The sequence below is a fragment of the Nerophis lumbriciformis genome, linkage group LG05, assembly GCF_033978685.3.
Source record: "Nerophis lumbriciformis linkage group LG05, RoL_Nlum_v2.1, whole genome shotgun sequence".
Taxonomy (NCBI): domain Eukaryota; kingdom Metazoa; phylum Chordata; class Actinopteri; order Syngnathiformes; family Syngnathidae; genus Nerophis; species Nerophis lumbriciformis.
The window spans coordinates 27,852,627-27,868,598 of record NC_084552.2 but is presented as its reverse complement, the minus strand read 5'-3'; the positions used below and the strand labels follow the sequence as shown (position 1 = coordinate 27,868,598).

At 40.3% G+C, this 15,972-nt stretch overlaps 1 protein-coding gene across 2 annotated transcripts; it reads left to right on the top strand.

The window, feature by feature from the left end:
• The first annotated feature begins 220 nt into the window (after positions 1-220).
• On the top strand, positions 221-15,873 carry sepsecs (Sep (O-phosphoserine) tRNA:Sec (selenocysteine) tRNA synthase). Of its 2 annotated transcripts, none has more exons than XM_061960967.2 (12): positions 221-294; positions 3,264-3,412; positions 3,485-3,639; positions 3,699-3,817; positions 8,702-8,860; positions 8,945-9,098; positions 9,173-9,275; positions 9,352-9,481; positions 12,291-12,382; positions 12,830-12,923; positions 12,998-13,088; positions 14,267-15,873. In XM_061960967.2, exons 2-12 carry the CDS (start codon positions 3,299-3,301, stop codon positions 14,481-14,483), a joined length of 1,428 nt encoding a protein of 475 aa, XP_061816951.1. In that variant the 5' UTR covers positions 221-294; positions 3,264-3,298; the 3' UTR covers positions 14,484-15,873. The 2 variants fall into 2 exon arrangements, with proteins under 2 accessions (XP_061816951.1, XP_061816952.1); XM_061960968.2 differs by having other exon boundaries at positions 245-294; positions 3,276-3,412.
• The last annotated feature ends 99 nt before the right edge of the window (positions 15,874-15,972 follow it).

Sequence of the window (15,972 nt, the reverse complement as noted above, 5' to 3'; positions counted from 1 at the left end):
GATATTATCGGACATCTCTAGTATATATATATATATGTCATATTACAAATAAATAAAACAAATACATACAAATAAAGTGGTGGCATTCATTGTTTTTTTATTTGTATTAAATAAGTCATTTTGTGATTGGAAATTGAACGTTTGATAATTGTGCTAAATAAATAAAGATGATCACATGACATACCGTACGTAACAACACGTCATGGCACTGGCCCTTTAAAAAATGACGCATGCTGGTCATGTGATCAGCCTACCATGTGTCTGTCACTTCCGGGTTTCACTGTCCACTTTGAGGTAACAAACATTTGCCTTATCCTCAAATTAACCCGATTTAAGATAATGTCTTTGTTTAAACATAATTGTAACTTGGCTTAGCAGCTTGAAAACTAGAACAAAAGCCGACGTTTGACTATCGAAACATTAGTCATTTCTATCATTGAGCCTGTAACTACTAACTAACTCTAGCACTAACTACCAATGTACATTACAGCAAAACTTGTCCAAAGGCATGAACCGAATTGGGTAAAAAAAACAATTTAAATTTTCAATTTTCAAGCTCTTGATTGAATGAGTTTCAAATCCTGGTGATATCTGCTTCGTCTGTGTGTAAATGCTTTATGTGAGCTTGTTATGATTGTATTTTAAGCGTATTAACTATTGTTTTCTTTTAATGTGACTATTCTGGTTTCCTTTGCCATTATATATTTAAGTTCAATGGGACAAGCGGTAGGAAAATGGATGGCTCACACTAAAAAACCTTGAGCATATCAGTATGTGGAATTAAATTATGGAATGGATTAAGTAAATAAGTTAAACAATGTACTGATATGATCCAGTTTAAGAGGTTGTTCAAATTAATAGTGCTTACAAAGTACAAAGAAGAAGAATTATGAGAAACACCTTCAACCTTATTGAAAATGGGATATTCTTCATCTTGGTATGTTTATCATGTCTGACTTAATTATCTATTACAAAAACTGCTGAAATAATCATTCACGGATGTCACTGTGCTACAAAAAGAAGTCAGTAAATGAACGTATGTATTTGTAAACATCTGAAGTGGGAAAGAGGTAGGATTAAATAAGCTTTGCTTCTTCCTACTCCTTTTCAGACATGCTGTAAAGTGAAATGATATGAAATTGTGTGATGTATTATGCTGTAAGTGTGTTCATGTTCGAAATAAACTAAAGAAAGAAAGAGAAAGAAATTGACACAATCCCGATGATAAAAGAATACATAAACAAAAGGTCATGTAACTACTGCACTGACAGTATGCAATAGTTGGCCCGTTTGCAGTGGTTATGGATCTAACTACCGGTAAATAATTTGACACAATTCATCCATCCATCCATCCCTTTTCTACCGCTTGCATAATATCTTATTGAACAAATCAGAATGTATGGGATCTGAGGGTTGGTCTTGAACTGGATAAGAAGCTACTTAACTAACAGGAAGCAATACGCAGCGAACACATATCTACAGCGTTAAATATATCTTGCAATACTGGCACTAAAATTGTTTAATCTCTATATAAGCGACAAAGTTACAAAGGACTTGCAGTTAGTACTATTTGCCGACACAACAGCGTTTTGTTCAGGAGAGAACACACATACCGGTAAGCTAATACAAATCATCCATCCATCCATTTTTTGCTCTATACTTTTTTTAACCTGTAAAGCACTTTTGTTCAATTTAAAAGTTGTCGTAAATGTGCTATATAAATAAAGTTGATTTGACTTGACTTGACATCCATTTTCTATCACTTTTTCCAAATTAAAGAGATGGTTTGACAAAAACAGACTATCCCTGAATCTCAGTAAAACTCAAAATAATGCTATTCAATTACAGTCGAAGAGAAAGTTAAGTAGACAGAGTAAAATAAACCACATTTTTGGTGTAATAATAGAAGATAAAATTCAGTATAATAATTAATAAAGCACAACATGTACTGGACTAGGCAGCACGGTGGGATAGGGGTTAGTGCATCTGCCTCAAAATACAAAGTTCCTGGGTTCGAGGCTCGGGGTCTTTCTGTGTGGAGTTTGCATGTTCTCCCCGTGACTGCGTGGGTTCCCTCCGGGTACTCCGGCTTCCTCCCACCTCCAAAGACATGCACCTGGGGATAAGTTGATTGGCAACACTAAATTGGCCCTAGTGTGTGGATGTGAGTGTGAATGTTGTCTGTCTATCTGTGTTGGCCCTGCGATGAAGTGGCGACTTGTCCAGGGTGTAACCCGCCTTCCGCCCGATTGTAGCTGAGATAGGCTCCAGCGCCCCCCGCGACCCCAAAGGGAATAAGCGGTAGAAAATGGATGGATGGAATTAATAAAGCACAACATGTACTGGACTAGGCAGCACGGTGGGATAGGGGTTAGTGCATCTGCCTCAAAATACAAAGTTCCTGGGTTCGAGGCTCGGGGTCTTTCTATGTGGAGTTTGCATGTTCTTCTCGTGACTGTGTGGGTTCCCTCCAGGTACCCTGGCTTCCTCCCACCTCCAAAGACATGCACCTGGGGATATATTGATTGGCAACACTAAATTGGCCCTAGTGTGTGAATGTGAGTGTGAATGTTGTCTGTCTATCTGTGTTGGCCCTGTGATGAGGTGGCTACTTGTCCAGAGTGTACCCCAGCTTCCGCCCGAATGCAGCTGAGATTGGCTCCAGCACCCCCCGCAACCCCAAAAGGGACAAGCTGTAGAAAATGAATGGATGGATGGATGTACTGGACTTGAAGTACTACACTGGAAAATATGACCAAAATTATTCTCTATTTTTCAATGTTTATAAAAAGCCCTTGTATTGTGCAATTGTCCCTAAAAAAACAGTTGTCCAGTGGGATACATTAGGGTTGTCTGCAAAATTGTTTAGTTTGTAATGTTATGTTTATATTTACTGCAGTATGCAGTACAGTGGATCTTCACATATTTATGATTTGGCATTCTTGGCATCGCAGATTGTTTTTAAAAAGTACGTATTTATGTGAAAATCTGTCCGTTGGTGCTTTTTCACCTCGAAATCAGGACTTTTTTTTTTTTTTTTTTTACACAGAACACCCATCTCGTTCACCCTAACTAGTCTGTAATAGTTTATAAATATCTCATATTAATGCATAAAAATATACAGCATACATATGTGTAAACTGGTGGCGCCCTATGTGGCTGTGACATTTGTCAACATTCAACTTTGTTACGATGTGTTACAAAACATGCAGCGAGATGAACGCTGGTCAAGATATAATTGTAAATTGTTACTGGAATTACAGTTATTCTCTTAGGATTTCTGTAACAAGAAACAACGATGAATGGTGACAACTTCGCTGTGAGTGAGAGATTAGTGTCAGCATCCTACGTTCGGCAGGCGTCCCAAGCCCGCCGTGGACATGAGCAGCTCATCAGGCTACTTTTAGAGCAGGTATGTTGGCTTTCAATGCTCACATTTGTTAACCACTGCCACTGCTGCAGTTTCACTCTGTGTGCTTTAAAGGGAAAGTGCCCAGAGGAAGGATGGAGCGAGAGCACAATCGAGCTTTTTTTGAACGAACTGGCTGTCATGGACAGCAACAACTTCCTGGGCAATTGCGGCGTGGGCGAGAGGGAAGGCCGTGTAGCGTCCAGCCTTGTGGCAAGACGACATTATAGGTATGTTATGTTATAGTCTTTACATCTAAAAAGAGTGGCGTTAACTGTTCCTGGTGTAGGTTGATCCACGGTATCGGTCGATCGGGTGACATCGCCGCCATTCAGCCAAAAGCTGCTGGGTCTAGTCTACTGAATAAGTTGACCAACTCACTTGTTCTGGACATTTTAAAGCTCTCTGGTAAGTACATCTTTACTTAATCAGCCACCATTAATGACACAACTGCATCCAAATTAGGTTTGTTTTTGTGGTTGATTCTCATATTTTGGAGACATTTTCGCATGAGGCAATAGTGTGAGTAGATCAGGAGTGCGCATTGGCTTTCTTCCCCGAAGAGAGACCTCCAGGCTTTGTGGACCTCGGTCCGCCAGTTGGATTTCTGGGTCCTTTGTCTGACTTCTCCGACAGATTTTTGTTGGCATGAGTTGTTGCTGCTGTTTTGTTGCTTGCTACTAAAGTAGTCGTTTTGCAAAGCTGTCGTATTTTCAATGAGTTAAGTCAAGTCAGTGCGCCTCACAGACTCTGCCGGTGGGATAGCATAGCACGGACACGTTACGAGCGGCAGTGCCGGAGCGTGTGGGCCAATCTAATTTACCCATTTAGAATGTTGCGGCACAGTGACATTGCTACAGAGACGCGGGTCTCCCCAGGCCCCCGTGTAGAACCGTCACTGTATACTAGTGATAATGGGCATTGCAATTTTGATCTACACCAAGAGATTATTTAAAGGGGAACATTATCACCAGACCTATGTAAGCGTCAATATATGCCTTGATGTTGCAGAAAAAAGACCATATATTTTTTTAACCGATTTCCGAACTCTAAATGGGTGAATTTTGGCGAATTAAACGCCTTTCTATTATTCGCTCTCGGAGCGATGACGTCACAACGTGACGTCACATCGGGAAGCAATCCGCCATTTTCTCACTTTCGTCGGTGTGTTGTCGGAGGGTGTAACAACACGAACAGGGACGGATTCAAGTTGCACCAGTGGCCCAAAGATGCGAAAGTGGCAAGAAATTGGACGAAATGTGTTCAAAATACGAGGGTGTGGGGAAAGCCGACGAAATGGTCAGTCGTTTGTTCCGCACACTTTACCGACGAAAGCTATGCTACGACAGAGATGGCAAGAATGTGTGGATATCCTGCGACACTCAAAGCAGATGCATTTCCAACGATAAAGTCAAAGAAATCTGCCGCCAGACCCCCATTGAATCTGCCGGAGTGTGTGAGCTATTCAGGGACAACGGACCTCGGTAGCACGGCAGTTTGTTCCCGCAGACGAGCGAGCTAAACCCCCTGGATGTCTTGGCTCACACTGTCCCTTATGCCACCGAAGATGATCAAGAGAAGAATATCGACCCTAGCTTCCCTGGCCTGCTGACATCAACTCCAAAACTGGACAGATCAGCTTTCAGGAAAAAAGAGCGGATCAGGGTATGTCTATAGAATATATTAATTGATGAAAACTTTATTCATTACTTGCGGTTTTACGTAAATTATTATACATAAACTGTGTTTACCAATAATTTAGCTTAAAAACATTTATTTTTTTCAATCATTCGAGTACATTCGGGTAGTCTTGTGTAATGCAGTATTTTGTGTCTATTTAGGTATGGTTAACCTGAGTGCTGAAATCGTGGAAAAATATATGTTCTTAGCGCGCCTGAAATGGGCTGTCTGCACTCTCAAAGTGCATGTTGTTGCCAAATGTATTTCATATGCTGTAAACCTAGTTCATAGTTGTTAGTAATTATCTTATCAGACAGTGTTAAGCGCTGAAATCCAAGTCTGAATCCGAGCTAATGTCGCTATACCTTGCTGTTTGTTTGTTTTGGCATCACTGTGTGACGTCACAGGAAAATGGACGGGTGTATATAACGATGGTTAAAATCAGGCACTTTGAAGCTTTTTTTTAGGGATATTGCGTGATGGGTAAAATTTTGAAAAAAACTTCGAAAAATAAAATAAGCCACTGGGAACTGATTTTTAATGGTTTTAACCCTTCTGAAATTGTGATAATGTTCCCCTTTAATACTTTCAGTTAGCTAGTCGTTTAACAAAATAACTCAAACATTTATGGGTGAATTTTCATAAAACTTCCAGAAATGTCCAAAATGGGAAAAACTAGCATTTGAAAAAATGCTGCAAATGTTTGACATTTGTCATGATGTCATGCCATGTTGGTATTTCCTTACTCTGCCAGACTTAAGTTTTTTTGCATATGGCATGGAGTGTTTATATTGTTGATTGATTGATTAAGACTTTTATTAGTAGATTGCAGAGTACAGTACGTATTCCGTACAATTGACCACTAAATGGTAACACCCGAATAAGTTTTTCAACTTGTTTAAGTCGGGGTCCACGTTTATCAATTCATGGTATAAATATATACTATCAGCATAATACAGTCATCACACAAGTTATTCATCAGAGTATATACATTGAATTATTTACATTATTTACAATCCGGGGGTGGGATGTGGCGGGGGGGTTAGGTTTGGTTGATATCAGCACTTCAGTCATCAACAATTATATCATCTGAGAAATGGACATTGAAACAGTGTAGGTCTGACTTCGTAGGATATGTACAGCGAGCAGTGAACATAGTGAGCTCAGAAAGCATAAGAACAAGTATATACATTTGATTAATTGCAATCTTAATTAATTGCACTTTCTGTTTAAGAAGGTCTTAACTTTATTGTAAATGAAGTAATGTATAACTCGACCTCTGCCTACATGTTCAGTATTGAAGTACAACTTTGTCAACACTTTAGTAATTTTATTTATTGTTTTGGTTTTGTATATTTGAGAGCCCCCCACCCCTTCCTTAACATAATTTATTGCTTTTTTTTTAGTATATATCTGTATCGTGAATCAATTTAAGTGAACCCCGACTTAAACAAGTTGAAAAACTTATTTGGGTGTTACCATTTAGTGGTCAATTGTACCGAATATGTACTTCACTGTGCAATCTACTATTAAAAGTCTCAATCAATCAATCAATCAAAGCTTGTGAAAAATTTTTTCAAGTGCAAAATTTTGCTAAAGTATATTTTATTGTAGGGCAGCACGGTGGAGGAGGGGTTAGTGCGTCTGCCTCACAATACGAAGGTCCTGAGTAGTCGGGATCTTTCTGTGTGGAGTTTGCATGTCCTCTCCGTGACTGCGTGGTTCCCTCCGGGTACTCCGGCTTTCTCCCACCTCCAAAGACATGCACCTGGGGATAGGTTGATTGGCAACACTAAATTGGCCCTAGTGTGTGAATGTTGTCTGTCTATCTGTGTTGGCCCTGCGATGAGGTGGCGACTTGTCCAGGGTAGCTGAGATAGGCTCCAGCGCCCCCCGCGACCCCGAAGGGAATAAGCGGTAGAAAATGGATGGATGGATATTTTATTGTTATATTTTTGGTTAATTTAACTTGGAGATTTAAACGTTTTCATTCAAATTACAACGTTAAAATATATGAGAAATACAAGTTTAAATTGCATTTGAAAGGATATACTTGCATTATTATGATGTATTACTGTACCATTACAGCAGTTAATTTGGTCTCAAAAAATTGATAGTTTATTGGCAATGCTTAAAAGGGGCTGGTTGTAACTTGCTCAAAATTAAATTTTTCAAACCAAAAAATATAACACCACCGGTTTTAAACCAAATATATGTATTTCTAAATGCCTATATTTTTTACAATAATTATTATTTTCAATAAAAATTGCTCGTCGGCCCAAAGAGTTAATTAAGTCTGGCATTCATAGTTGTCACTCACCGCCGTCTCGCTCACACGTACTCGCCCGGAGCGCGAGCACAAACACAAAAGCAGTCCAAGCAAAGCAATTAACAATTTAGTGATGTTGCTGTAATGATAGAAAACACATTAATGGTAGCTAACGTTAGTAGCTAAATGCCAAATTGCTATCATTACCTGACAACACACAGAGCTAATGAATAAGACGTAGTTTACGACATTATGAGCTAAAAACCAGAAAAGGGTGGGAAGTAATGCTTACAATGCTTTAAAAAAGTCAACTCGGTGATCCGCTGTTCTGTCGAAATGAGCTGCTTCGTCGAAAAAAGTTACCAGTTGCATAAGTCAATAGCAGTGTTGATTTATGTGATTATTTAGTTATTCATATGATATAGAGGTAGCACAATGACAAGCATATTTCACCATTAAATAATGCTCCCACTACCGCTCAGTAGCTTATTGTCTTAATTTTTCGGTGCACATGCAACCTTTTTATCTTTGCGTAATTGTTTTCACTGATATTGCTATTCCTGTTTAAACGGTGATAAACAAAAATGTAGGCTACCATTATTAGCGTCAGTGTGCACTTCCTCACACTGTAGTTGTCTATGTGCTTACAGAAGACACGATGACAGAAATAGACTATATACTTACTTTACATTAAAGTTAATACTTGTAGCACCAGTGACAAAGTCAACTCTTTATCTTGAGGTAGCTCATTTCGATGGGTATTTAACTCAAATAAACTTTAGGTGCTGATGCGCATGCGTGCGCATGCTCAGCAGCGTTTGATGGGTAGCTCATTTTGACAGAACACCGAAATTATTGGGGAATGTTCTGTCTTGTTTGCTATATCGTACGTCCATCTGTATGTGTGCTACATTGATCCATGTCTTCTAACGTTTCTTATATATCTAACAACCTAATTGAGAAAGATGTTGTGAATGGCTATCATTGCATGGCAGCTAACACTGTCTAGTAATAAATAGTTTCTGCCTACATTGTGTGTTTCCTATGTTTTTGCTTCTGTGTAGACCAATATATACTTTTGGTTACCGATTCTTCTCTTCACATTTTCTTGTGCGTGAGTGTGTGTTGGCCGTGGCTTGCATGCTCGAAGCAGGAAGAGGGCAGGATATAATGGTTACAAAACACTTTGGAAATTAAGCGCCCTCTAAGCAGCCACGTAAGGTTTACAAACATTCACTTTGTTGATAAAATGTAAAGGGTACCAGAATGTGCAAGTGTACATAACGAAGTGCCTTATTTGTGTAGCTAGAATCACATAGTTCTGTGTTGCGTCCCATGGACAGGCGTAAGGAGCGTGGCGAGCTGTTTTGTGGTCCCCATGGCAACCGGCATGAGCCTGACACTTTGCTTCCTGACTCTCCGCCAGCGTAGACCAAAGGCACGCTATATCATCTGGCCGCGCATTGACCAGAAGTCGTGCTTCAAAGCCATGATCACAGCAGGTGACGCCGCAATATTGAGATAAGGACTCACTTGCTCAAATTTTCTAAGATTTCTGCATGTTTTTTTCTCGTTTGTTTCTCCAGGCTTTGAACCCGTCATAATCGAGAATGTGCTCGAGGGTGATGAGTTGAGGACAGACTTGGAAGCAGTTGAACGCAAAATTGAGGCGCTGGGAGCCGACAGCATCCTGTGCGTCCATTCCACAACGTCCTGCTTTGCACCGCGAGTCCCCGACAGGCAAGTAGTGACGCACCTCCTTTTTACACCTAATGTAAATAATGTCATGTCGCCATCATTATTGTCTTGCATAGGCTGGAGGAGCTTGCCACAATCTGTGCCAAGTACAACATCCCTCACATTGTAAATAATGCATACGGAGTGCAGTCATCCAAGTGTATGCACCTGATACAGCAAGTAGGTGCCACCAAGCTCCTTAGCATGACCGTCGCATGAATGTTTTGAACGATTGTATTATTCTTGCATTTGCCAGGGGGCTAGAGTTGGAAGAATTGACGCTTTTGTGCAAAGTTTGGACAAGAACTTCATGGTTCCAGTAGGGGGGGCCATAATTGCGGGTTTTGACGACTCCTTCGTGCAGGAAATCAGCAAGACGTACCCAGGTAAAGTAACATTTGCTCTACCGTACACCCTGGGTGTCCAAACCTTTTCCCCCATGGGCGGGATACATGAAAATGAAAGCTGCAGCGGACTCGGTGATACATTTTGTGCATTAAAGATGCTACAACCAATCCAATGTAGGACAGTAAATGCTAAGCTGTCTCAACAAAACATCGCAAATTCGTATAAAATCAAATAATATATATCATTAACTCCCAAGAATCCACGGCCTTGTATTTTTGTTATGTAATGACATCCAAAAGGGAAGCTCAAAAATAAAAGAGTGATCAAAAATAGAAGGCAGGCCGGTGTACAACAAAATATAAAGCAAGAAAATAACGCACGATTATGCAACAGGAAGTGCCGAGAAAAATGTAGCTTCCAAACTATCCAAAATGGCAACGAGGTCTAAAACACATGTGGCACAGCAGCAAACACATCATGTGATTAGTTGAAATAGTGCTGATAAATTCCACATATACCGGTACTGTATTTATAGCTTTGCTGCCAACGGCCCAAAACAGTGAATGGAAAATACAAAAGTAGAGTCTGACTGGAAATTATACACAACAACAAAAAAGACTTAAGTTCAAAACTTTATTATATAATTGTGTGTACCGGTAGTATGTTTTAGCATGATTTTAATTTTCATTAAATCGAAAGCTGGTTATTAATCAAAGTTTACTTATATAGCCCTTAATCACAAATGTCTCAAAGGGCTGCACAAGCCACAATGACATCCCCAGCTCAGATCCCCCATCAGGGCAAGAAAAAACTCAACCCATTGGGAACAACGTGATACCCTGGAAAGCTGATGTGGGGACCCCCCTCTCTTGGGTGACCGGTGCAGTAATAATAATAATGATAATGTGAGCGTCCAGTCCATAGTGGGGCCAGCAGGAGATCCTCTTGAATGGAGAGTCAGCAACGCAGGGACGTCACCAACTGATGAAAAGCGGAGTGGTCCTGACTTGGAACCGCTAGCGCCTCCTCCGTGGAGGTTGATCAGTGGTCACCTGATAACCTCTCCACGCAGGAGAGGGGGGCAGAGCAGAAAAGACAGACCGCAGATCAACTGGTCTAAAAGGGGGCGGTCTATTTAAAGGCTAGAGTATACAAATGAGTTTTAAGATGGGATTTAAATGTTTCTACTGAGGTAGCATCTCTAACTGTTACCGGGAGGGCATTCCAAAGTACTGGACCCGAATAGAAAATGCTCTAAAGCCCGCAGACCTTTTTTGGGCTCTGGTAATCACTAATAAGCAGGAGTTCTTTGAACGCAGATTTCTTGCTGCGACATATGGTACAATACAATCAGCCAGATAGGATGGAACTAGACCGTTTAGTATTTTATACGTAAGTAGTAAAGCCTTAAAGTCGCATCCTAAGTGCACAGGAAGCCAGTGCAGGTGAGCCAGTATAGGCGTAATATGATCAAACTTTCATGTTCTTGTCAAAAGTCTAGCAACCGCATTTTGTACTAACTGTAGTCTTTTAATGCTAGACATAAATAATGATCTCAGCGTCGGTGGTGGACAAATTTTAGCATATTACGGAGATGAAAGAACGCTGTTTTAGTAACACTCTTAATGTGAGACTCAAATGAGAGAGTTGGGTCGAAGATAATACCGGGATTCTTTACTGAGTTGCTTTGTGTAATTGTTTTGTTGTCAAATGTTAAGGTGGTATTATAATCAGCATTTCCGTTTTCTTAGCGTTAATATGCAAAAAGTTGGGACATCCATTGTTTAATTTCATTTAGACACGGACATGGACGATTATAAAGTCAATTAGTAAACATCGATAGTCGATGTATTTATTGTAAATAAAGTAATGCAGACAGTTCTAAAATGTGGTTGACTGTAGCGAGCCACATCACCGAGTGATCCGACCAGCTCCTTTGTTATAAGGCACCTATGTTCCAGTTTTGCACACATGTTCATAAATGTAATGGGAATCTCTTATTAAAAATGCACAGTTTTTTAAAGTTGCAAGTGATAAATGATTATTTAGTGAAAAAAAAACATTTAAAACTGCATCAATATACATAAATTAAAGATGCATCAATAATAAATTTTTAATCGAATCGTAGCTCCTGATTCATAATCGTAATCGTGAGGTGGCCAAAGATTCCCACCTCTTAAAGGAGTCCCTTGTTGGGTTAGCGATGTGACAAAATGCGCACCCGGAGAGGAGAGACGCGCACAAGCTTATTCTTGGGTCAAAATGCATGCCTGTTAGCAAGTCTGTTGGTCACTCTCCAGGAGGGGAGGTCACTGATGTGATAATGCATTTATTTTCATAAACTTCACGTTATCTCCCAGTAAATTCCCAAAGATCTTGTGGTCGATCGTAATTGACAGAGTGGTGAACCCTGGTTTAGAGCATAAGAAATAGGCATTTTCCTTTTTATGGGTGCGTTCATTATTTCTGGTTTTTCACCATCTGCTGGTGGTCTTGAAACGTTACCCCTGCAAATACCAGGGATCTACTGTAATTTAATTATATCTACATTATTTATATATACATTGATTATCTGCCAATTTATAATAAGTTAAAGAAAAAATACAAATTTGGCATTGTAGAAATGTTCTCACTGAAAGCTCATAGCACTTACAAAGCGTCCAGTCTTTGTCAGCGGTTTTCAAAGTGTTAGACGAGCCTCCCCTTGCAGGATATAATACATAATATTTTATTTCCCCATTTTGTCCAGGTCGAGCATCCGCGTCACCTTCCCTTGACCTCCTCATCACACCCCTATAATACATAATATTTTAATTTGTACACTTTTTATTTTCCCATTTTGTCCAGGTCGAGCGTCCGCGTCACCTTCCCTTGACCTCCTCATCACACTCCTCACTCTGGGAGCCAGTGGCTACAAGAAACTACTGTCGGACAGGAAGGTGAGCTAGTACACGTCCAAATAAAACACTGATGATGTGTGTTGTGTTATGTTTGTTTCTGCATGTGTTGATATTGATATTGAGGCCCTGCAGCATTCCTCCCATCCAAGTCTAATCATAAATCTTGCGTAAATCGAGCAAATGGATCAACAATATCTCAAGGAGGAAACTCCTCCCCGGTGACCCGATGCCAGCAAGGCTCACAAACGCTTCCTCATTATTCATAATTAATGAGCCAAACCTTGTTGTTTTTCTCGTAGTTTTGCTCCAATCACCCCCTAAGATGAGAGACAGTGAATGATTTGGATATTAAATCTTTTGGGGTCAGTTTTTCCTTGCAGAAAGAAATGCTCAATCAGCAATTGCTGCCTCAAGGAATAGTGCTATTCATAGTTCCTTTATGTGCGCTTTCTGTTGTCCTCCATGTGTGTGGTGCGTGTCCCACAGGAGATGTATAAGCTGCTCGCCAAGGAGCTGAAAACGCTGGCCTCGGCACATGGGGAGCGATTGCTTGATACCCCGCACAATCCCATTTCACTCGGTGAGCCTTCACCCGTGTTTCTAAATGGTCAAATGTCAAACTTTTGACTTTTACCCGTCCCATTTTATGTGCAGCCATGTCGCTGAACGGGCTCCAGGACAGCGGCGACCAAACGGTGACTCAACTGGGCTCCATGTTGTTCACGCGCCAAGTTTCAGGAGCCAGGTAGGAACAATAACAAAGGCTGTTATGTACACACACACAAAGCTGGATGCATTTGCCAGCCAAAAAGTCAACTGGATGTGCTGGAGGAGGACATTAGATGATTAGACTGTCCTTTTTAATCTAACAGGGTGTCTCCATTCGGCTGCCTGTGCTAGGCTTTTCTTCACAGTAAGCTAAAGAATGTCTGTAATTCACTGCAGAATTCAAATGAGGTGCTTTGAAAGGGAGTTATTGATTCCACATAGAACAAAGAGGTAACCGTGCAGTGTCCTAAGACAATTTACAGCAAAGTGATGATAATGTGGCAAAATATAGGTCATCAAAGTAGCTTTTTATTGATGTTCTAACAGTAATATAGAATGTGCCTGTTTACAAGCACCAATTATGAGAACAATCTTATCTCCATCTACCATGATTCTGCCCTGCCCTGAGCTAGATGAGCCAGTCAGGGGTATATGACCACCATTTTGTAAAACAGTCTTTGCTACACATCTCAATATAAAGTTGTGCCAAGTATCTGTCGGTCTGTTACATACATGGGAGGTATAGGTTTTATCATTTGAGGTGTTTTTTAGGGAATAGTCAAACCTTGCATGACATTACTGTTAAAATGTGACCGTAATGTTAGCACTGTAACTCATTAGAGTGTCCACCCTGAGATCAGTAGGTTGTGAGTTCAAACCCCGGCCGAGTCACACCAAAGACTGTAAAAATGGGACCCATTACCTCCCTGCTTGGCACTCAGCATCAATGATTCCCGGGCGCGGCACCGCTGCTGCCCACTGCTCCCCTCACCTCCCAGGGGGTGATCAAGGGGATGGGTCAAATGCAGAGGAGAAATTTCACCACACTTAGTGTGTGACAATCACTGGTACTTTAACTTAACTTAACATAGCTACGGTAGTATTTCTATTGTTAGTGTCTTCCTGTCCCGCTCCGTAATGTTTTGGTGTTGTACGTGATGTAAGCATCTATTATGTTGGACAAGTACAAAGTAACAATGTACATTACATGAAAACCGGTGTAGACACAAAAAACTGAGTTACTCCTCGGCCTTACCAAAACACTTTTAAACAAAATTTCAGCATTGATACTAAAGTTTGTACATCACACTTCCAATACACTTTTTTGATGAAAAATACTATGATAACGGGACCTTAATTAAATGCTGTTGGCAGGGTCGTGACGCTGGGCAAGGAGCAGACAATCGGTGGACACACGTTCTGTGGCTTTATGTCACATTCAGATGCCTACCCATGCCCCTACCTCAACGCCGCCGCTGCCGTGGGCATCACCCATGAGGACGTATCTATGTGCATCAAGAGACTGGACAAGTGCCTGAGGACACTGCAGAAAGAGGCACAAAGTCGCTCCCCTCTAACGCCGCCGAGTTAGACATAAATATTTGTTAATTTAAAGGGGAACTGCAATTTTTTTTGGAGCTTTGCCTATCGTTCCCAATCATAAGGAGAGACAAGAACACCCGTTTTTTTGTTTTTTTCAGGATTTTAAAGATGATAAAAAAAAAGCGCTTGAACGGTGCGGCTAATGGGAATCATCGTTGTTGCCTTCAAAGCTCTCTAAAACAACTTCAGAACCCTCCAGCAATGTTTTATATACACACTGCAAGTCTATATATAATGTAGTAACAGACATGTTCATAACAATATGTAATATGTGCAATATTTACTGTATTTTGATCATTTTAATCATTTCCGGGACTGATTTCTTACGCACATTGATTTCTGTATCCATAGTAGCACACGTCTGACTTCTGGCAACAAATGTGTGTTCTTACTTCCGGAATCAAACACGCGTGTGTGTTTTATTCACGATAGACTTGGTAACAAACAACATCACAACCTTATCTTTTTGAAGCTGAATATACTGAGGATGAACTACTGCTTATAAAGCGAGCACGAAGAAAGAGTGAGACGTTGGAGCAGCGAGTGAGGTGAAAGCGACAACGCTATAAATGTAGAACTTGGAGACAAGCTATTTCGACATAAATGGATTGCTTACCCAAAATCTACAGGAAACATCCCGGACAGCTGGACCAAAGGAACTGCATTACTAGGCAAGTAGAACAAGTCGATTTTTACATGTTAGGAAGAAAAAAAAACTCGTCGTCTTGTCTTATAATGATTGTGAATGATCAAAATTCCCCAAAATGTGCAGTTCTCCTTTATATCAGTGTGGATGTGCTTTAATTGAGCGAAATGCATACAAAATCATGGTCTCCACAATATTTTTTTATTCAGAGCTAGCTTCTTATTCTTGAAATGACTCTGCTCATAATATTTTTACTAGTAATCATGATGACAGTATTTTTAGCAGTGTTGTTGACAAACTGGAGGAAAAATCCCAACCGCCATTAAGAATGTGGCCTGAGACTGAAGGGCTGCTGTTTTGATTCCTCCAATCAGTGCAGGCAGTGTCCCTCACCTTTGTTTTCTCAAAATGGTACATAGTGAACAAAGTGTGTATCTTAGGGAGGTATCATGAAATAAATTATAAATTATAACATGTCCAGTTACTCACTATTCATCTGCTATTACTAATGACATCTGCTTTCTGCTGTTTAATTCATGGATGGATGGATTGTATTTTCTGAACAGGCGTCTTCTGATTCTAAAGACTGAGCTGCTCATTTGTGTTTTCCCATATTCACAATGGACTAGGTAATAGTATTGTTTCTTTTTTAATGTTCAACTGTGTATTGACAGGACAGAAATGTGGAAAAACCTGAGTAAACTGAGCAAATATTCTACACACATTCATGTCTTTTGTTTTTTGCTTTAAATTGTAAATAGTTATTTTCATGGTAACTGAAATAGGAAGTGATTTAATGGTGCTTTCTGCAAAGGAAAAAAGACTGAAGCAA